The 22,316-nt window shown below is 61.7% G+C and overlaps 1 protein-coding gene across 2 annotated transcripts; it reads left to right on the forward strand.

Moving 5' to 3' along the window:
• The first annotated feature begins 711 nt into the window (after positions 1-711).
• Positions 712-16,008, forward strand: DRG2 (developmentally regulated GTP binding protein 2). Of its 2 annotated transcripts, none has more exons than XM_037808222.1 (13): positions 712-941; positions 5,111-5,271; positions 7,991-8,080; positions 8,644-8,704; positions 10,158-10,248; positions 10,663-10,735; positions 10,816-10,906; positions 11,682-11,779; positions 12,134-12,210; positions 13,189-13,277; positions 13,799-13,857; positions 14,949-15,002; positions 15,330-16,008. In XM_037808222.1, the coding sequence occupies exons 1-13, from the start codon at positions 878-880 to the stop codon at positions 15,414-15,416; spliced, it is 1,095 nt and encodes a 364-aa protein (XP_037664150.1). In that variant the 5' UTR covers positions 712-877; the 3' UTR covers positions 15,417-16,008. The 2 variants fall into 2 exon arrangements, with proteins under 2 accessions (XP_037664150.1, XP_037664149.1); XM_037808221.1 differs by having other exon boundaries at positions 716-941; positions 5,111-5,266.
• Positions 16,009-22,316: the final 6,308 nt, after the last annotated feature.

Here is a 22,316-nt window from a genome sequence, read left to right on the forward strand (position 1 = left end):
ATCCATACCACACACTTTCTCTAAATATATTTTGAAATTCTTGCCAGTCAAGTACAGACATCATGTCCTAAATACTTCAGTGAGTATCTGCTAAGAATAAAGATAGTTTCTAAATAATCACACGAAAATTAACAACTCCATAAGATTCCAATTTCCCCAATTGCTGAAGAATGTCTTTTAATAGCCGCTTTTTAAGTGTTTGACTCATAATCCAGGCAAGACTCACACGTTTTATTAACACCTTTTAATCGAGGCCAGCTTCCCTGCCTGTTTTCCCCAGTCACTGACAATTTCGAAGAGCCCAGGCCACTTGACGTATCAAATGCCCCGCAGTGTAGGTTTAGACTGGAAGATTCAGGTGCAGTGTCCTTGGCAAGCACTGGCTGCTGCTCTGCGCGGTGTCGGAAGGAATGCTAAACCAGAGCAACAGGCTAAGGAGGAGGCAGGCGCCCGCTTTTAACTTCTACACGAAATGGCCCCGGCTCTGAGCCTCTCTTCACACCACCGGAGGCTTCACACCACCGGAGGCTGCTCTAGCCGGGGACCCGCAGGGCAGGCGCCATCACCGAGGAGTCTCTCCCTCTTCCAGCCTACATCCGCCCATCGCTGCTACAACCGGGTACGATATGGCCCCGGTCCCGCCCCTTCCGGTCCCGCCCCTTCCGGTCCCGGCAGTACTTCTGGCCTAACCCCGCCCCTTCCGGCCCGTCGGGCTCGGGGAGCGGAACCCGTAGTGCGCTCAGAGCCGCTCGCCCGGACCCTGAATCCCGGGCACCGGCGCGCACGAGGACGCGGCTCTCCGCGGGCTTCCGGGCGCCCCCAGCCCCGCCGCCGCCGTCGGGCTGCGATTCCCGGAGTCGCCGCGGTCGCCGCCGCCATGGGCATCCTGGAGAAGATCTCGGAGATCGAGAAGGAGATCGCTCGCACGCAGAAGAACAAGGGTGAGGACCGGCCGGCGGGGCCTTGCTCTGTGCCGCCTCAGCTTCCCTGTGCGGGACCCGGGAGCAGCTCCACGAGAGCGGACGCGGGTCCGGAGGCCGCCCCACGCCGCGGCCCGGCGGTAAACGCACCCGGGGGCCGCCCGGAGGGATCCCAGCCCGCCGAGGACGCAGCCAGCCCGGGCGGAGGCAGGGCCGGAGCTCGAAGCCGGGTCTCCGGGTGGCCGGGCCCGGGGAGCTCGGGCGCGCCTCTCTTCTTGTGCCGGGAAGGGCAGGGGGACTCCCGGGAGCGGCCGCATCCAGCAGCCGGCAGCCCGCCCGCGAGGCTGGGAGTGCACCCGGCTCCACCGCGCGCCTGCCGGGAAACCTGGGAAAGTCACTGCATCTCTTTGAGCCTCAGTTTCCCCCTCTGCCGCTGGGGATGTGCACTCATCTCTCTCCACCTCTGAAGTAGGCAGGAGCCCCGTGGTTCTTGAGAAGAAACAGGCCCATCTTAGCTCAGAGAGCTGTTAAATGAGATCGCAGCTGCAAAGTGCTTAGCGAGAGCTCGGTGTTTAAAATAAGTACCCTAACACAGCACACCGTGAAACCCTGAAATTCTGGACTTCAGATCGTGAGGGTGGGAGGAGCTCAGAGGAAGAGAGGGGAGGAGAGACTACAGGTGAAACCTGGGAAGGCGTCCAGGAGGAGGCAGGACTTGCGCAGTTGAGGGGAGGTTGCTCCAGGTGAGAAAGGCGTTGCTGAGACAGGTGGGCGTGGTGTGTTCATGGGATGGTGAGGAGAACTGTCTAGATCGGAAGGAGGGTCTGCGGTATAGGAGATGCAGTTGTCGAGGTGGGTGAGGCCCGGTGCTTAGCCGGTCCCACAGCGGGGAGCAAGGAACATGAGTGGCTGCTCTCCATCTGCCCTCTTTTGGCTCCATTTAGACCTGAAGGTGGAGGAGTTTTTATTCCATCACTCATTCATTTCATTCCGTCTTTCATTGATTCTGTAAATCTTTACCGAGTGCTTACTGTGTACTGGGCACTGTGGTTAAAGCAGTGAACACAGCATGCCCACCCCTGCCCTCACGGAGCTGAGCTGCCAGTGGACAACCTGTAACTAGTAGCCAAATAACCAGGGTAGTCCAGCCAGTGGTAAATGCTGTGACGAGCAGAGTGTCGGGGGTGGGAGGGGGTGGCGTTTAGGTGGAGTGATGGGAGAAGGCTGCCTCGAGGAGGCGACACTAGAGCTAAGCTGAGCCTGAATGAGAAGGAACCAGCCTTGCAGGGCTCAGGAGCAGGAGTGTTCCTGGCAGAAAGGGGGCTAGCAAAAGGCCCCGAGGCGAGAGTGGGCTCGCCGTGTGTGAGGACTGGAGTCACTGTGGCCCAGTGTAGCAGTGACGGGAGTCAAGATTGGAGAGGGCCAACCATGCAGGGCCTTGTGGCTTATGGGCTGTACTCTCTGTTTTGTTCAAAAGAGTGGGAGCAAGTGGAGGGTTTTAAGCAGGAGCGAGAGGCCTGGTGTCTGTTAAAAGTTCCTTCTGACTGCTATGTGGAGAGTCTGGAGGGAGCCAAGGAAGGCCCGAGGTGCTGCAGGCTTGTCCAGGTGGTGGCCGTGGTGGAGGAGCAGAGTGGACAGTGGTTGGGACCTGGTCTTTCCTGTCATCCTTGCACAGAATCTTATGAGTGGGGGGCGCCAGGGGATCACGTGATCCTGACCGTCCTGAACCCATCTTTGGCATTTCCCACTGCCGTCCATTCACTCATTCACCTACACAAATCTTCCCGGAGCACCCACCCAGGGCCAGGCCTGTGCCAGAATTGGAGGTAAACTAGAACACGGGTAGTCCCAGCTCCTGCCCTGCTGGAGTCAGACAGTGAAGAAACAAGAGAGTTGCAAATGGTGATAAGGGCCCAGAAGACAAGCAACAGGATCGAGAGGCAGGAAGGGGCCTGGGGAGGGGAGATAATAATGACAGCCGGCTTCCATCGGGTGCTTTCTAAACGCCAGGCATTGCTGTCACGTGCTGTCTTTAGTCCTGATGAAAATCTAGTGAAGTAGATATTACTGTTAGCATCTTGCTTTGCAGGTTAGGAAACTGGGGCCAGGATGATTAAATACCTTTTCCAGAGTAAGCTGGCCAGCAGCAGGAGGGTGGGGTTCAGACACAAGCAGCCTGGCTGCCCCAAACAGGCCCTTCCCCTCTGGCCAAGCAGGTGGGAAGGAACCAGTGCTGGGAAGACCTGGTTGAAACGGTGGGAGCAGCGAGTGCAGAGCCCAGAGGCCGGAATGAAGTCGGCGTGTTTTGTAAAACAGAAAGAAAGCCGCTGCAGCTGGGATGCAGCAGGCAGGGAGAGTGGCACAAGGTGTGGTTGGCAGAGTAGCCAGGGCTCTCGGCCTCGGTTGCCCTGTTTCACTTTGCTAAAGCTGCCAGAATGCAAAATACCAGAAATGCATTGGCTTTTACGATGGGGATTTATTAGCTTACAAATTGACAGTTCTTAGGCCATGCAGATGTCCAAATTAAGGCAACAGGAGGACACCTTCTCTGAGGAGGGGCCGCTGGCATCCTCCAGGGCTCCTCTGTCACACGGGAAGGTGCACGGCCGGCTTCTGCTGGTCCTTCGCTCCCGGGTTTCGTTGCTTTCAGCTCCTGGTTCCATTGGCCTCTCTGAGCTTCTGTGGGGCCTTTCTCTGAGCTTTCTGGGTGTTTCTCTTAGCCCCTCATAAAGGACTCCAGTAAAGGATTAAGACCCACCTTGAATGGGGTGGGTCACATCTCGATTGAAAGAACCCAACCAAAAGGTCCCACCCACCCACCACCCACAGGAATGGGTTAAAAGAACATGGTGTTTCCTGGGGTATATAACAGCATCAAACCAGCACACCCCCTTTTAGAGCAAAGATTTTTTTTGAAAGAGAAATTGTCAGTTTGCAGAGAAATCATGCAGAAAATACAGATTCCCATTAACCTCCCCTCACATACAGTTTTCCCTATTATTAACACTCCTGTTAGTGTGGTGCCTTTGTTCTAATTGATGAAAAAATATTGTTATAATTGTACTGTTAACTATAGTCCATGGTTTACAGTAGGGTTCGCTGTTACATGTACGATTTGTGGTTACTTTAAAATTTTTATTCTAGTATCATAGATACAACCTAAATTCCCCTTTGAACCACGTTCAAACATATATCTCGGGGTGTCCATTGCGTTCACAGTGCTGTGCCGCCATCGCCACTGTCCAGTCCCAAAACTTCCGCCCCCCAAACGGCAACCCTGTGCCCGTTAAGCATTAACTCCCCAGTCCACCCCCACCCAGCCCCGGTAACCTGTCCTAGTTTCTGACTATGAATTTGCTTATTCTAAATATTTCCTATTAATGAGGTTATGTAATAGAGCAAAGATTTCATAGCATCCCCTTTTCTGAAATGAAATTCCTTTTTCATGTACTTAAGTAGATACATAGTTTCCAAAGGAGAAAAAAATCAGTGTGAAGGAGGAGAAAAAGGAAAGTAATTGTTGGGGAGAACACTGTTTATTTCTGCATTAATGGGGCACAGCCACAAGCTGGAGGCAGAAGGTCATGGCCAGTGCCGAGACCCGCCCAGGGCGTCACTGTGGGCAGCAAGAGTTTCCAAAATGGTGAGCAGCTCCAGGAGAAGTTTCACTCCCAACACAACCCGGTACTGGCATTCCCGGAAACGTTGGTGTGTATTAAAACTGTGGAAAGTGCCCTGTGTTTACCTGTAAAACAGTCCAGCTCCAGGCTCAGGGGTCTACCCCAGGTGTCGCCTCTGGTGTCTTTGGGGACATGAAGTCAGGTGGGACGTGGGACAGCGCTTGGCTGGGCAGCACCGGCTCACTGACCCCTGCCTGAGGACTTCCCCATAGAGGGGCAAGAGAACAAAATTTCCAGAATGCCCCCTGGGAGTGTGCTGCCCTCGCTGCGTGCCGCTGACGTGGGGTCTGAGGTCTCGGAGGAGCCGGGATTTATTCCCCACAAACTGAGAAGCCAGTGGGGGGGGGGGTAGGCGGAGGGATGGTTTGTTCTTTCCTGATCTCTGTGATGGTGATTCTGGAGGTTCTGAAGCTCCCGGTCAGCCCTGGGTTGCAGGTGGGGCCTCGTCTGACCCACAGGCCTTGGAAACCCTGCGCGCTTACCCTCCGCGTCTCGCTTTATGTCCTTTAGCCACTGAGTATCACCTGGGCCTGCTGAAAGCAAAACTCGCCAAGTACCGGGCCCAGCTCCTGGAGCCGTCCAAGTCGGCCTCGTCCAAGGGAGAGGGCTTTGACGTTATGAAGTCGGGCGATGCCCGGGTGGCGCTCATTGGATTTCCCTCTGTGGGTAAGGTCAGTGACGGGTGCTGCTGCTCCCCAGGGGCCGCAGGGAGGGAGGCAGGAGGCCATCGTCTTCCAGGCCTGTGCCTGGCCACGCGTCCCGCACTGCCTGTCTGGACGAAGTCCAGGGACAGAGGAGAGCCCACTCCCCACCGCCAGGGGATGAGGTCATGTTGCTTTTGTCTTAACACGGAGGACGTCTTTTGCATCTCTTGTCCAGCAATAGCTTCTCTTGCTCTCCCAACCCATCCACCAGGCCCCACATTTACTGGAAAAGTTCTTTGTGCTGGGCACTGTGCCAGGTGCCAGACGTACAGCAGGAATGGGCAGGAAGGACGGTGGGTGGTAACGCCAAGGCCGTGGGCTGTCGAGCGGCGATGAGTGCCGTGGAGAGGGGTTCGGGGAGGGCCAGCCGGTCCCTGTGAGAAGAAGGAAGGCTCCTCTGGGACCTGCAGGAAGTGGGGGAGCCTGGGGTGTGGAGAGCGTTCCAGGTGGAGGGAACCGTGAGCGAGCGGGAACCAGGGCGGCCGGGTCTGGGCAAGTGGCAGGGAGAGCGCTGGGAGATACGGTGGAGGACAGGTGGCCTTGTGCCGTTTCCATCCCATCACCTCAAGGGTCTGTGCTGTCGCGGTGGCTCACCCTGCCGACGTCAGCCTTGCCCGCCTGGCTGAGGTCGTGTGTGTCGGGCTTCTCCGCTGGGAGGTTTAATTCCTCCTCCTCCCTCCCCTCTGCGCTGAGCTCGGACGGCGGTCCCTGCAGCCCCCACGTGGAGGGTGGAGCGGCCGGAGCAGCGCGTGCGTCATACGGAATTCTGCACGGAGATTTGTCCCTTCTCCGTTTATTTATTTGTTTTTATCAGTGTAGACCCGTGGTAGTTATTTTGCACTTCAGGGCATACACCCTGTACTGACTCATTTATCTTGGCGCTCAGTTGCTCCACCTCCAGCCGTTGGCAGCTCGTTTTGCTGGGTCCGGTGTCCCTTCTCAAGCGCCCATCACTGCTTTTTCTGAGCGTTTCCTCACTTGCCGGCCCCGTAAGAGGCCAGGCTCACCCATGTTTCCCTGCCCAGCCCTGGGATCGGCCATGTCCCCAGGGAGCCCTGGCTGCTCTCACTGGAGCATGGCCTCAGCAGCCGGGTCTGGGTGCTGACTCCGGGTGGCAGGGTCCCCCGGCTGTCGGCGGGTCGCAGGCTAGAGCAGGGCGAGCCAAGATGCCGCTGCACGGCCGAGCAGCACTGACAGGCAGAGGACCTGGGGAGCATAAAGGCAGGGAGCCCTCCCTCGGGGCCAGGCCTGAGGGCTTTGAAGACAGTTTCCGTCCATTAGGCGCCTGCTCCGCCGGGCAGCTGGCTATGGACTTGCCACACACCTTGTTTTGTTGTTTTCCATCTGCCTGTATAATGAGTGTGTCAGAAGGGGGCTGGGTGGTCTGCGCCATCTCACACACACACGTGAAAATGGGATCCTACCCACACTCACCACTTTGTCGTGGGAGGCTGTCACTTCATACGTGTAGGGTTCCTTGTCTCTTAACCCTGCCGAGAATTCCTGGGGCTGTGTCCTGTCAGTTCTGTTGTTTCCATCCCCTCCCCACAGGGGTCCGGCTGCCCCCAACTTTGGCTCTGACACATGGCGCTGTAACAGAGACCCTCAGCCCCCATGCCACATCTGTGTGCCCTTGGCCTTGGATTTCTGGAGGGGGCATTCCTAGACATGGGCACTGCCTCAGTGGTTCATGGGTTTTAAAACCGGCCTTCAGCCCTGCCAACTACCCTCCGAAGTTCCGGCTGACTCCATCTGGGGACGCTTAGGAAATGACCCCCATGGCTCTTGGGCCTCCTGTCCAGCCATACCTGTCTGTCCCTGCAGGTTTTTGTCCTCCCTTGATTCCCAAGAGGTCCCCAGGGCTGAGTTTCAGGCTTTGAAGATGCAGCGAGAGGCTGTGCTGCCCTCCCCGGCCCCCTGCTGCCCACCCAGGACGAGTGGTGTCTGGCAGGACCCCGTCGTAACTCCGAGTCTCGGCCCCTTGTCCCGGGGCCCCTGCTGTCAGGGTGGGCGTGTGGCAGGAGGCCGGCTTCCCCTGCCTGTCTCAGCCCTGCTGGCCGCCACGTCCAACCCCGAGGCCTCGCTGTGTCCCAGGCTGGGCACGTGACATGCCTCTCTCCTCTAACCCTCGCCAGGCCCGTGAGGTCAAGGTCACTGGGTTGGTGGCCGTGTCACAGATGATGGCCCCGACCCTCAGAGGCCCCCAGCAGAGGCGGGTCCAGAGTGCTGGCCAGGCTGTGGGCCCAGATCCCTGCTGCCTGCCCTCCTCCTCCCCCAGCTCTCCTGCCCCCACCAGCTCTCTCGGTCTCCCACGTGAAGGTTGAGAGCTCCTTCCCCTCTTTGCCCCTCTGGGTGGGCAGCAAGTTCTGGGTTTGGTTCTGCAAGGACGGCTGGGCTGTCCCTGCTTTGAGTTCTCCGGGACCCAGGAGGGTCGGAAGGGTTGTGTGGCGCTGGGGAGAGGCCCTCGATTTACGGGGGAAACATTTAGGGACCAGGGCCCCACACCCACTGGGACCGGCCTTGAGGCCTCTGAGGGCATCGGGCCCTGGGTCCTTCCTGGGTGGAGTCCGAGGTGCTTTCCAAAGTGGAGCGGTGCTTGGGTGTGGGGCGGGGGCTCCCAGTCCCGCGGGAATGCTGAGGAGGCCGGGCGAGCCCCCTGGCGGAGCACCCTCCTTCTGTTCCCTAGTCCACCTTCCTGAGCTTAATGACCTCCACGGCCAGCGAAGCCGCCTCCTATGAGTTCACGACCCTGACGTGCATCCCTGGGGTCATCGAAGTAAGTTTGCTCAGCCCCTGAAGGGGAAAGCGTGTGTGTGCTTGCGTCTGTGGTGGTGCGTACACACGTGTGCGTGTGTGTCTGCGGGGTGGCCTTGTGTTGGGGGCAGCTCTGACATGGGATTCTTTGCCCTCAAGCACTGGTGCCTGTGGGGTTCTGGCTTCTGGAATCAGACCTCACTCCCGGGAGACAGGCCAGCACGTGCCAGCTCTCCCCGGTGCCCCTTGGCCCACCTCCCACCCCACCCCTGCCCAGCTCACTAATGGCTTGTTGGCTGTACCCTGCTGTTCCCCGTAAACTTCAGAGTCTTGGGCAGCGTCTGGCATGGGTCCAACCCCCGGAGGCTGGGTGGCCGTGGCTGGTGTCTGCCTTGGTGAAGCAGTTTATTGGTGAAGAGCTCTCAGTCTCCGGGCTGGGGGTGGTGGGACTGTGGAAACTCAAGAGCTCCTCCTGAGGGGCTCCTCAGCTCCTTGGGCCCAGCGGGGCCCTTCCCGCGTGTGGCGGCTACAGGGTCTTGGCCAGTGCTCAGTGCCGTCCTCACCGCCCCCCTCCCCTGCCTCTAGTACAAAGGAGCCAACATCCAGCTTCTGGACCTTCCCGGAATCATCGAAGGCGCGGCCCAAGGTGAGGAGCGGGCGGAGCTGGTGCCTGGGCCCCTCCCGGGGTAGAGGTTGGTCGGTGTGGGAGACCTCCCACTCTCGGGGCCCGGGACTCCCTACGGGGCTCCGGCCTTGGCAAGTCCTGGGAGCCTGCCTGAGTGGTGATGGCCCGTCCTAGAGTGGGGAAACTGAGGCCTGGAGAGGTGGGACAGCCTGCCCCGGGTCACACAGCTCATAAGACCAGCTTGACTCCCCACTACCTGCCCGTCATGCCGCCAAGGGGTCCCTGTGAGGGGGCACTTGTCAGCTGGTGAGCAGATCGTGCTCCCGTGCTAGAGTCCTCGCTGTTTGGTGTGGGGTTTTTGTTTTTGTTTTGAGCTGGGAACTTGCCTGTGGCTGCTGGCGGCAGGTGGCTGCAGGGGGTGGGAGGCAGGTTCCAGCACTTCCACGGAGATGGTTAAGAAGCTGAGTGCAGACACATTGTCCCCACAACATTGCTGGCTCCGGGGCAGCTCTCACGTCCATTCCATAGCTGAGGCCCCTCAGGAGTGAAGGCAAAGGGCTTGCTCTGCGTCACCTGGGCCATGGCTGCCTGCAGGCTTGCAGCCCGGCCTCTGCCTCAAGCGCTGCACTAGGCTGGGTGGCAGCAAGGCCTCTGCCTGGTCGCCAGCCGCCATGGCACTATCGTCCCTCTTCTGCCCCTCCCGCCCCTGCTGGCTCGCCAGAGGCCCCCCTGCTTGCGTGGAATGGGGTGTGGGTTGGGGTGGGGGTGGGGGGCCCCAGGAGCATGTCATCCTCAGGCTCTGGTCAGACCACCTGTGGGGGGAGCACCAGGCCAGAGTTGGGCAGCCAGCCCGACAGGACCCCCGGGACCCCATTCCCAGACGAGGGGGCAGGTCTTGGTTCAAACCCAGACCACCCAGTCCTGGTGCTGCTGCTCGTCCCCAGCTCACCCGTGACCCTGGCCGGTGCCCGACTTCTCTGGGCACTCCGTCAGAACAGGGTCTGAGCTCTGAGTGGCCGCTAACCATAACCAGAGCTCCTCTCCTGAAAAGACAGATGGGGGTTCACATCCTGGCACCACACATACTAGCTTTGTGATTTGGGGCAAGTTGCTGACATCTAGGCCACGCCTCAGTTTTTTTGTCTGTAACATGGGCATAATAACACCCCCCTCGCCGCAGAGTCTTCAGGACTAAGTGAAGAAACGCTCATAAAGCACTTCAAGTAGGGCCTGCCGTGCCTGTCCCGTCACTCTGGATGGGGTCCTGTTTCCTTCCAGAATGAGTCTCCACGAGGAACAAGAGTGGGTGAAGGAGAGGGGCAAGCGGACCCTGCCCAGAGGGTGGTGGGCAGCAGAGGCCTGTGATGGGGGGCCCAGGTGCCCCCGAGTCTCCCAGGATGAGGTTCGCACCAGAGCCCCTGGGCCTCGAGCCGGCGGGTGCCGGGCCAGGTGTGACCTCCCTCCCCATGTGCAGGGAAAGGCCGCGGCCGGCAGGTGATCGCCGTGGCCCGCACCGCGGACGTCGTCATCATGATGCTGGACGCCACCAAGGGCGAGGTGCAGAGGTCCGTGTGGCAGGCTGGGGGCTCGGGAGCCTGTCCGCAGGCTAAACCCACAAAGGCCCATTGGGAGGGCGTCTGGGTGGGCTCGAGGGGTGCCCCTGAAAGGGCTGACAGCACAGACCGCCCAGGCCCCAGGGATGGGGCTGCCCTGACTCTGGCCGACAGAGGCCTGGCTGCACTGTCACTGCCCGGGATCCACCTTCAGACCAGCGGGGGCTCCAGGGGGCCCAGAGGGAGCGCCCCCTGCCCCCAGCCACCCAAGGGAAGCTCGTGCCGCCTGGCGCTGCCTGAATCCCCATCCTCAGCGGGGAGAGCCAGGCACTGGGGAAGGGGGCGCAACGGGAAGCCCAGGCAGCAGGCCCCCTGCCCTCTGGCCTCAGGCAGCCTGACAGGTGCCGGCGGTGGCTCTGCCTGCAGGTCTCTGCTGGAGAAGGAGCTGGAGTCGGTGGGCATCCGCCTCAACAAGCACAAGCCCAACATCTACTTCAAGGTGAGGCCCCTGACCGCAGGCGGACGCGTGGCCCGGGGCCCCTGCTCTGCCCCTCACAGCTCCCTGCCTTTCCCCTCCAGCCCAGGAAAGGCGGCGGCATCTCCTTTAACTCCACCGTCACGCTGACCCAGTGCTCGGAGAAGCTGGTGCAGCTCGTCCTGCACGAGTACAGTATCCTCCCCTGGAAGAGACGCAGGCGGCTGCGGCCCTTGGGGAAGGACAGAGGCACCCTAAGGCAGCAGACCACCCAGGGGACCCTCAGCTACCAGTGCAGCCTCCAGGAAGTCCCAGCTCTGGCTCCCAGACTCCCAGCTGTCAGGGCTGAGCGTCCACTTCAGCCAAGTCTCGGGCACTCGGGGAACCCGTTTTGAAAGGAGAGTGACAAAGTCCTGGCCCAGCCCTGAGGACTGGGGTTCTTGGCCTGGTGAGGCCTGGAAACAGGGGCCGGTGCTCCCCTCTGAGTATTGTCTGGGGGAGGAGGCCCCAGCAGATGGGGCAAGCACTGCGGAGGTGAGGCCCAGAGGCAGAGCAGGCTCACGGGCTCTGCAGGCACAGGGCTCAGAATGGGCTGCCCAGCGAGGTAGTGAGTGCCTCGTCACTGGAGGCATCCAAGCAAGGGGAGCACAGCCCTGGCGGGGAGGAGTGTTGTGCAGCGTGGGAGGCTGGATGGGACCAGTGGTTTTCAAACAAAACTTTCGCTGGCCCAGGATTCCACAGAGGTGCTGGGGGTTCTGGGGAGTACATTTTCCCCTGCCTAACGGTGATGATTTAGGGTTTGTTGACTGAAATTTTATGTATGTGGTTCTGTTTTTTAAAAATGAGAGGGGAGGGTCCCCAGGCTTTAAAACCTTGTGAAGCCCCTCAGGCAGTAGCCACACAGCCCCGCTCAGGCCAGCCCGCATGGCTCGGTGGGGCCGACCCTCCCCGGGCTTAACCCCAACCTCAGAGATTTTCAACGCAGAAGTGCTCTTCCGAGAGGACTGCTCCCCGGATGAGTTCATCGACGTGATTGTGGGCAACCGTGTGTACATGCCCTGCTTGTATGTAAGTGCTGCTGGGTCTGGGGGAGTGGGGACGAGGGCCAGGCAGGGCGGCTGTCCCCTGCCCTGGTCTGAAGGGCCCTGAGGAGGTGCTGCGGAGCGAGTCTGGTGTCCTGCCCCGACCGTGCTGTGCCCCATACACCGAGAGCTGGAGGCCAGGCTTGCACAGCCCTTCTCCCTGGGGGACCCGGTAGCCTTCCCCAAGCCCTGAGCCAGAGAGGGAGGGGAGGATGGGGATCGGCTCCTGGGCTGAGGTGGGTGGAGGGAGGAGCTGGGCAGGTCCCCAGGCACCTGAGGGGCCTCTCCTGGCCTCTGGGGTTCCTTCCCTGACTCCCCAGCTCCACCTGTTCACACCCAGGTCTACAACAAGATCGACCAGATCTCCATGGAAGAGGTTGACCGCCTGGCCCGGAGGCCCAACAGTGTGGTCATCAGGTGAGGCCGGGGCTCTGCCCAGGTGCTGGGCCCAGCGGCTGGGAGGACAAACAGGGAGGAGCTCGGGCAGCTCCTGGCCGCGCAGAGCCCAGGCCCGAGGCCCTCCAGGCTGCTGTGTGCAGCGAGGCTGCAGGAAGCCCTCAGCCGCGAGATGCTGCCCCTGTGCGGGGGCCATGCCACACACCAGCCCTGATCACTGTGGTCTGGGGGGCTTCGGTTAAGGAGGCAGATGTGGACTCGTCCACATTGGTTAGGAAGGTTAGAGGGCTGTGTGGCTTAGCCTTTAACCACTGTCCCAGGCAGCCCCCGGTGTGAGCCGATCTGACGCTCTGGAAGATGTGGCTTCTGTCCGACCCCAGCCTGGGAGGGAAGAGGGAAATGGCCTTCTTGGCAGTTGGCATCTGCCCTTTTGGCTGGCCGGCTCCCTGGGGCGCAGGCTGCACCGCTGACAGCTGTTTGTTCACCCCACTTCTGGGATGTCTCTCATTCGGGGACTGGTTCCTGCCCTCTGCCCTGCTGGTTTCCAGCTTGCACAGGGCGCTCTGCAGCTCCTCAGTGAGGCTGGCTTGCAGTGAGGACACCAAGTGGGGGGCAGTGCACATGGGTACGGGGTGGTCCCAGGGAGCCAGGGCCCTCCGGGGGCCACTAGGTTCACCCTGCACCTATACTGTCACTGCCGGCCATGTCAGGCCGGGTCCCCTGGTCTGGCTGCCTGGTTCTGCCCTCTTCCCCAGGCGGGAGTCCCTGCTGGCAGGGCCACTCCTCTTCTCCCAGCAGGGTGAGCCCTGCACCGGCAGTGCTACCCACCCCCACCTATGCCCCCGGGAGCAGCAGCAAGCTCTCAGGTGCCGCCACTGAACCATCAAGCTGCCCTCAGAATTGGGCTTGTCTCCCACATGCCAGCGGGGCCACCCCACCCGTGCCCTGGCCCCAGCCCCCCGTGGGCCCTCCCACGTGACCTTCCGCCCACCCCTGCAGCTGCGGGATGAAGCTGAACCTGGACTACCTGCTGGAGATGCTCTGGGAGTACCTGGCCCTCACCTGCATCTACACCAAGAAGAGGGGGCGTGAGTGGGGAGGCGCGAGGCGCTGGGGTGGGGCCAGCCTCTGTGCTGAGGGGGGACACAGCCACCAGGCCCCGCCCGCTGCCCCAGTCCTGGGAGCCGGAGTCGTCCCGTGTCCTCTCCGCTCTGCACCCACACGCCTGGGGCCCCGGCAGCAGAGTGTGGGCACTGGGCCTGGACGCCAGCCTTGCCGGCCGGGGCAGACCCGCTTCCCCCGACTGGGCACCAGCAGTGGCCCCTCGCCACGCCGGCCAGGTGCTGCGGGCGCCACACCCTTGCTCCCGGGAGCCGCTTGCGTGGCTGCTGGTGTCACAGGCACTTGGAACACGGGGCTGTGATTTATTTTTATTTTCTGGGTCAAGGTCTAGGCCGTGGAAGACGGCCCAGACAGCCATACGAGGGGTCCCGAGTCGTGGGGAGGTTAGGTCGAGGCTGGGGGCCTTTGGTTGGTGAAAGGGCTCAGGCTTCCACAGGGCAGCCCGGGAGCAGGGCCTGGGGGCTGACTCTCATCTTTCCCCCTGCAGAGAGGCCCGACTTCACGGACGCCATCATTCTCCGGAAAGGGGCCTCCGTGGAGCACGTGGTGAGTTGATGAGACCTGCCCGGTCTCAGGTCCGCAAGGGGAGTCGGGGGCTTCATCCGGGCGGCGTCTGCAGAGGTCCCGGGCGGGAGGAACCGTGGCTGTGGCCCTGCACCGTGTTTTCCTAAGGTGCACGGCAGTCTCCCGGGGCCTTTCATCTCTCAGGTTTTGTTTCCCTGTAGCTCGTTCATTTTTAGGATCTTACCTGGAGGCAGGGGCGCTAGGGGACCCTATGGTCCTGGTCCGGGCCTCGTTTGTCCACTCAGCCAGCTCGGCTGGGACCGGGTCTGAAAGGAGCCCAGAGATGCACGCTCACCTCGGGGCCCTGCAGGACCCCCAAGAGCTCCATTCCCGTCCGTGACCACAGTCCCCCACCCGACCCAGCATCCCATCCTGTGGAGCCCCTTCTGGGGTTCTCAGCTGCCTGCCCCAGGGGTTGTGAGGCTTAGTCATGCCTTGAAGGAAAGGCAGGAAGGAAGAGGTGCCCAGGCCATGGGAACAGCGTGCAAAGCCCAGAGGCAGCACTGGAGGTGGGGACGCCCAGCTGGCTGCCACGTCCCAGCCGGGGGCCGGGAGACTGTGGGCATGGGTGGGGGAAGCAGCACTGCAAGCCTCCCCACCCACCTCTCCTGCACCCCACCTCTCCTGCACCCGCCCATCACCATGGCAATCCCATGGCAATCCCAAGGTCTCCTCGGCTTCCCAGGAGCCCTGAAGGCTGGGGTGGTGCGTGCACCACAGCTCCACACTGAGGGATAGAGGGGAGCCTCCTGAAGAGCCTCTGGCCCGTTCTGGAGGGAGTCTCGGGGATGTAGCGGGGGGTCAGGCCTGTTCCAGGCATCTATCAGAGTTCCAGAGGGCCATGGCCTTACCCTGATGTGTGAGCACGTTCCCAACGGGCAGCCCAGCTCCTGGGAAGGCCTGGCCACCTTGCAGCTGGGGCTGGGTGCTGCCTGCCCTGAGGCTCGGCCCTCAGTTTACCCACCCATATGTCCTTGTGGGTGAGCACTTCTGGCACGCTGCCCGGGGATCAGGGCTGGGTGGGGAGGGAGCCGGCAGAGCTCTCTCCTCCCTGACTCTCTCCTGTCCCCCAGTGCCACCGGATCCACCGGTCGCTTGCCAGCCAGTTCAAGTACGCCCTGGTGTGGGTGAGTCCTGGGCAGGGTGGGGTGGGGGAGGAGAGGGATGTGCTCTGCACCCAGTCCCTGGTCAGCCTGGAGCCCACTGCCTGTGCCCACGCAGCTCCGCCTTCCATGGGGCCAGCACGCCCGTGGGTCTGTCCCTCTCCACCGGGTATGTGTGCCAACAGGCCCTGCTGGCCTGGGGGAGCTCAGGCTTGGGGGTCAGGGCAGGCCCAGGGGTCAAGCTGAGAGTGTCAGACCACCAGAGACTGGCACACCCACCCTCCTCCAGGGATCCACCCCGAGGCCTGAGGCCCCTCCCTCACAGTCGGCATCTCCCCGCCGTCTCCCCAGGGCACCAGCACCAAGTACAGCCCACAGCGGGTGGGCCTGACCCACACCGTGGAGCACGAGGACGTCATCCAGATTGTCAAGAAGTAGTGCCCGCCGGCTGCCCACCCGCCCAGCCACCTCCTGGGGAGTCGGGCCCACCAGGCCCCACCAACCCCAGTCAGGAAAATACAAACACACCCCAGGAAAGGGGCCTTCAAGTCTGCTGTTTCCAGAAGTTTCTTTGGTAGGCAGATGACGCAGTGTTGGGACGGAGGGGTCAAGGTGGGGGCTGGGCTCAGCTAGGGGCATTTCCTGTGGCCCCCGAGTGGGGGTTCTGAGTTCGGAGCCCTGGGCAGATGCTGAGCGTGAGGGCAGGGAGCCTGGCCTGCCTGGGTCCCTGGGGGCATCCGATTCCCTCAGCACCTGCCAGTTTCTCTGCCTCCAGCGGGAGGGGGCACATCCCAGGATGCGACTCCTACGCCCCTGTCCCCGGGGTGTCCCTGGAGGAAGCCGGGCAGTCGGTGACTTCAGAGGCCGAGTCACACCCTCCCAGCCTGAGCGGTGTCCTGAAGTGCCTACTGGGCAGCCCTGCCCACCTGGGGTGGGGGCTTGGGATTTGGGTTCCCTGTTTGCTCTCCAGGCCCCTGATCTCTTGGCTCTTTGTGAAATAAAGGATGGAAATGTTTCCTGTTCAGACTGAGGGAAAATGCTGGAACTTGATATGAATTGAGTGAACTCAGCTGTGGGGTTGGGGTGGGTGGGCCCACGGGGTGCCAGCCTGAGCCTGGGGCGACAGAGGGGTGGGCAGCATCCTAGAGGGTCCGTCTGGGGCAGGTGGCCGACGTTCCCTGGTCCCCTGGCCTGTGCAGGAGCGGCCTGTGGGCCGAGGACTGGCTGGCACAGAGGTGTTTTCTGAGCTGCCACCTTGGGCAGGGGCCGGGCCGGGCACCCTCACCGCAGCCTTGGGGCAGCCTCCCCACCCTGGTTTTACAGGCCAAGGGTGGAGGCCCAGAGAGGGGTGGTGGCCTGTCCTCAGGTTCAGCTTGGAGCCAAATGGCCGCGGGCTCTGAGGCCACCTGGGCACCGTGCTGTGTGGGGAGGCCCCCTGGGTCCTGGCTGGGGAACGGCCCGGCTGCCCGGACCCCCAGGCTGTTCTGCTCCCCTGTCAGCTGCTCGGGCCCCTTTCCAGAGACAAAACAGAAATAATAGACTCCATTAAATATGCATGGGGCCCCAGGCGGTTGGCGTGCTGGACTCCCTTCCCCGCAGCCATGAGCAGCTCTCAGCCCCGCACTCCCCCAGCCACAGGACCCCCGCCCAGAGGCATGCGGCCAGGCAGCGGGCCCCGGAGCCCAGGTAGGGGAGCCCAGGCAGGGGCGCCGGGTGGGGCCTGAGGTCAGGGCTGCCCTCCAGCCACGGGCGAGGGGGAGGGGGCTGTGCAGAGCTGGGTGCTGTCACCCTGAGACCCTGCGGTCCGCCTGAAGTGGGGGGGTTTGGGGGCCAAGACTGGGGAGCCTCTGCTGCCTCTCCTGACCCACCCTCCAAGGCCTGGCCCTGAGGTGTGACCGTCACTGCCACTTCTCGTCTTCCAGGTGGGGCCCTGGGCCACAGGTGGCCACAGAGAGTGGAGGTGAGGGCAGAGGTCTGGGTCCCCAGGCAGTGTGGGTTGGGGGCTAGCAGTGTTGTTTTTTGCCGCGTCTGTGTGTCCCGCCGTGGGCTGGGGGGCAGTGGGCGTCTGTGTGTCCTTGGACTTCTGGCCCTGCAGCCAGTGCGGTTCTGCTCAGCCCGCGGGTGAGACCGTCCCCCTGGGGCTGGGGAAGCCCTGGAGTCCCCCTAAGTCCCTGCCCCCACCACGACCCTCTTCACGTCACCCTACGGGGAGGGAGGTGCCACCGTCCCCCCTCCTGCCCCCACTGCCCCTCCGTCCCCCCTCCCTCCCCTCCCCACTGCCCGCCTTTTCCAGCTTGGAGTCCGCAGCTCCTCGTTGCAGAAACCTCCTTGGCAAAAAACCCCAAACTCATTTATCTTCCCGAAGAACACATCTGGCCCACCCCAGCTCCTGTCACCCCACACACACCTCCCTGTCTCCCCCTGCCGGAGCAGCCCCAGCTCCCACACTGCCCCCCGAACCCCTCCCCGCCGAGGCCGAGCTGGAGGATCACCGAGATGGAGTGGGTGTGGGGTTTCACCTCGGGGCCCTCGCACGAGTTAGCCCATTTCTCTCACCTGGGTCTGTCCCTTCCACTTGCCCACTCAGGCCTCTCCACTGAACAGTTAAAGCCCCTGACCCGCCATCGCCTCTGCTTAGCTCCCACAATTCCATCCCCCTTGACTCAGTTTCCTCAGCTCCCCTCACCCACCAAACCCCTCCAACATGGGCCGGGCGCTCCCACCCCGCCAAGCAGCGGCCACTCTCCTCGGCCTCAGCAGGCCCAGCTCCACCAGCCTCGGCCCCTCCCCTGGCCCCTGAGACACCCTGTTTACTACCCCCGTCCCCCTCCACCTCTCCTCTCTCCCCCTCCTCCTCTCCCTCACCCAGGGTCCTCCCCACTCTGCCCTCACCCTCAGCCCCTCCCAGCCCCTCCCTGCATCCTCTCCCCTCCATCACAGCCCTGTTCTTGTCCAGACCACTGTCCCCTCCCTGCCTCCATTCTGCACCCCTCCCCCTCCTGCCTACACACCCCAAGAGGCCTTAGCCAGACCACTCTCCGAGAAGCACTGGGGGTCGGGGCGGAAAGCTTGGGTGCGCTGGAGGTGGCCCACCGGGTTCCAGTCCATTTGTGAGCTGTGTGGCTTCAGGCAGCTTGCTAAACCTCCCTGAGCCTAGGTTTCCTGGTGCGTACAATGGGAATAAGAAGAGCCCCTGCTCCGTAAGATTGTGGTGAGGGGTGAGTGAGTCGTGTAGGGCTTTGCAGTGCTGAGCATATCGCTTTCTCCGGGGGGTCTCGAGCAAGTGATGGAGCTGGATGGAGCCCTTCGGCTCTGAGGTGGGGGTACTAGTTCCCGTCTTTCTGTGGGAGTCCGGTGAGACATTCAGAAGAGCATTTAGCACCGAGCCAGGGGCACAGCAGACAGTTGGCAGAGCTGGAAGTACAGGAACCTTTCTCTAGGAAACGATCCGAAGGCTGAGAGCAAGTTAATCAAATGGAAAAGGGAACAGTGTTCCCAGCAGATGGAACAGTATGTGCAAACCCCCAGACCTGGGGCGGGACAGAGTGATGGAGGGGCTGAGAGGCCACCAGGCAGAGGCTGGAGCTCGTCTGTTTTCACTTGATTCTGACCCCTCTCACCTAGCACCCCGCACAGAGTGGGTGACCAATCTTTGGGAACCCTCTGTGCCTGCCGCGGAGGCCACAGACCTTCACAGGGAGGTGGGACTCTGGCCCACCAGAGAAGGGGCAGCCCCACCGATCACTGGGGGACAATGTCCTCACATCCCAGGGTGGAGCCGGGACCCCAGAGACCGGGAGGGGCCTCCCCAGGGCCGCTTTCCCCAAGCAGGCAGGAGCCAAGGCCTTTCTGTGTCTCCCCACCTCCCGGTCACCCCACGTCCCCTTTGGGCTGTGCCCCCTACTCAGTTTTCCATGCTTAGTTCCCTCAGCCCATCTGCAGCGTGGTCGTGGCTGCCCACCCTCCCTGAAAACCCCCACCTCCCGGCCACCAGCACCCCAATTATGTTCCTCCCTGCCCATGGGTTGGCTGCTCCTCCCCTCCTTGATCTCCAGTGGAGCCCAGAGCTCATTCATGGGCTCCCCTCCCCGTCCTCACTGCCCAGAGCTGTGGCTCCGATCCATCTAGATGCTGCCGCCTCCCTAACAGATGTCCAGAATGTGGCATGTCCAGGCTGAGCCCTGGCTCTACCTTCCTTCGCTCTGTCATCCACTGCTCCATCATCCACCGCCCAGGCTGAGCCCCGGCTCTACCTTCCTTCGCTCTGTCATCCACTGCTCCATCATCCACCGCCCAGGCTGAGCCCCGGCTCTACCTTCCTTCGCTCTGTCATCCACTGCTCCATCATCCACCGCCCAGGCTGAGCCCCGGCTCTACCTTCCATCGCTCTGTCATCCACTGCTCCATCATCCACCGCCCAGGCTGAGCCCCGGCTCTACCTTCCATCGCTCTGTCATCCACTGCTCCATCATCCACCGCCCAGGCTGAGCCCCGGCTCTACCTTCCATCGCTCTGTCATCCACTGCTCCATCATCCACCGCCCAGGCTGAGCCCCGGCTCTACCTTCCATCGCTCTGTCATCCACTGCTCCATCATCCACCGCCCAGGCTGAGCCCCGGCTCTACCTTCCATCGCTCTGTCATCCACTGCTCCATCATCCACCGCCCAGGCTGAGCCCCGGCTCTACCTTCCATCGCTCTGTCATCCACTGCTCCATCATCCACCGCCCAGGCTGAGCCCCGGCTCTACCTTCCATCGCTCTATCATCCACTGCTCGATCCGTCTCTAGCCATCTCTCTGTCTTCCGTCTATTTTCTAAACATCTGAGAGTAGGTTGTATCCATCTCACTCCTCTAACTCCAATACTTCCCAAGCACAAGGACACTTCCTCCTGGAGCCACCTCAAGTGGTTATCAAGTTCCAGAAATTCAACATTGATCGAAAGCTGACCATCCATATTCCAGTGTTTTCATGTGTCCCAATAGTGTCCTTTTGGGCCCTTTCTTCTCCATTATTAGCTCCAGTTCCAACACAGCCTGCCCCATCCCAACTCCCCCATCCATTGGCATTAGTCACATTTGCAATGTTGTGCCACCATCACCACCATCCTTTACCAGAACTTTCCATCACCCCAAACAGAAACCCCACCTTGCATTACGCATAAACTTGGAGCCATTCTTGACCCCTCTCTTACCCTGTCAGCAAATCCTGTCAGCTTCACCTGCAAAATACCCCACCCTCCTACCGCCTCCCCCACCTCCATGGCTGCCCCGCAGCCCAGGCCCCTGCCCCCAAATGCCAGGCCTGGCACCGCCACCCCCAAGCTGGCCTCCCTGCCTCGGCCCTCACCTCGCTGTGGGGACCCAGGTCAAGCCCTGTCCCTTCCATGCTCACAGCCCTCCTGGGGCTACCCCTCACCCAGGGTGAAAGCCCTGACCCCCCTACCCTGGACCTCGGTCCTCACTCCCCACCAGCCATGACTGCATCTGTGGCCGCCCCCCTGCCAGCCTTGCCCATCCTCAGCACCCCGCCCCAGCTCCCCTTGCCTTCCACTTCTCAGAGAGGCCTCCCAGCTGATCCTGTACTTGACATCACATTCACCCCACTGCTGGGTACCCTGAACCCTGCCCAGAGCTCTACCACCCTCTGAACAAAGTGTATATTCTACTTATTTTCCTTCTCTACCCCCGCCCCCCAGTAGACCAACTCTGTGAGCGCGGGGGACTTTCTCACTCGTATCCCCCGACCTGCACCATGCGTGGTGTGCGCGGGCTTTTCACAGACCCATGAAGACACGAGCAGCCAGTGAAGGCGGTGCAGGCCCCAGAGGGACGAGGCCAGGTGGCGCCGGACGACCCCCACCCCCCGACATGTCCGGGGTCTCCGGCCCTTCTCGGTGGCTCAATCAGGGGCCAGGCTCTGGGGTCACCTCAGCGGAGCCCCTGCCTCCACAGTGTCCGCGGCTGCGCACCCCTCCCACCCAGCGGCCGAGCATCTGGGGGTTCAGGGCAGGAGGGCCCAGTATCAGAGGGACCTCCCAGGCCTGACCCAGGCTGCGTGACCTCGGGCAAGTCACGTCCCCTCTCTGAGTCCAGGTTTCCACACCTGGGAATGGAGGTGCTAACGGCTGCTGCCTCACAGATTTGTGCACCGTGAGACAACCAGGACACGCCTGGCCGGGGCCTGGCACCCCTCTCATTTTGGAAACTGGCTCCGGGAGGGGTGGAGGTGGGGCAGGTGCCGGCACCTCTGGGCCCAGGAAGATACTCCCCAGTCCTTATTTTTAAAAAATTGAGGCGCAATTCACATAACATAAAGTTTAGCGTCTTAAAGTGAGCAATTGGGTGGCACTTACTCATTCACTCTGTGTACAACCATCGCCTCCAACTAGTTCCAGAACATTCTCATCCCCTGGAAAGGAAACCCTGTACAGGCCGTCGCCCCAGTCGTCTCCCCAGTCCCTTCCGTCCTGACGGGGTTACCCATCCTGGATGTTTCATGTAACAGTCCGTATCAGAGCGTGGCCCCTTCTGACGGCGGCCGTGAGGACACACCCCGCCGCGGGTGTCTGTCTATCCATCTGTTGCTCCTGCCCTTCATTCTCCCTCAAGCGGGAGGAGAGAGCAAATAAAAGGGGAGCGTGAAAGGAGGTGATGGGAAAACGGACCCCTCCTCCCAAGTCCACGCTGCGAGGACCAAGCTCCCCCAGGCCACCCTCTCCCCGGGGGGCTTCCCTCGAGCTCACCCCCACCCCCAGGGCCACAGAGCTGGGCCCCCACTGCCCCCCGGTGCACCTCGGGGAGAGAGGAGGCCGATGTGGGGCAGACTTGGTGGGCTCCTCACCACCTGCCCGGGAAGGCTCTCGCTGTCCCTGGGCACAGAGTCGCAAGGGACACAGCCAGGCCCAGAGCCTCTGTGCCCTGCGGTCTCCAAGGCCAAACCTTCCAGAACCAAAGGGTTGGGTTGGGGCTGAGGTGGGTGGAAAGCCTGACACTAGTCCGAGGTCTGTCCTCCGCCTGGCGTTGGGCAGAGGGAGATGGGACGGAGGGGAAGGGGAATGGGCAGGGCAGGGGGAGGAGGAGGAAGGACGGAGAGGAGCGGGGAGGAGGGGAGGGACAAAGGGGGAGAAGGTGGAGGGCGAGGAGAGGCGATTCCGAGGCCAAGTGTCCCAGAGCCATCGCCTCCCAGGCCCCCACCTAACAAGCCCCAGCCCCCACCCCTTTTAACACAGACTCAGAAAAGTGAAGCAGGTGCCACAGCACAGCACAGACGGGCCTTGAGAACGAGAAGCTGAGGGAAGGAATTTGGTCACCGAGGGACGCAACACACTGTCTACTT

Source organism: Choloepus didactylus, chromosome 18, assembly GCF_015220235.1.
Source record: "Choloepus didactylus isolate mChoDid1 chromosome 18, mChoDid1.pri, whole genome shotgun sequence".
In the NCBI taxonomy this organism is placed as follows: Eukaryota; Metazoa; Chordata; class Mammalia; order Pilosa; family Megalonychidae; genus Choloepus; species Choloepus didactylus.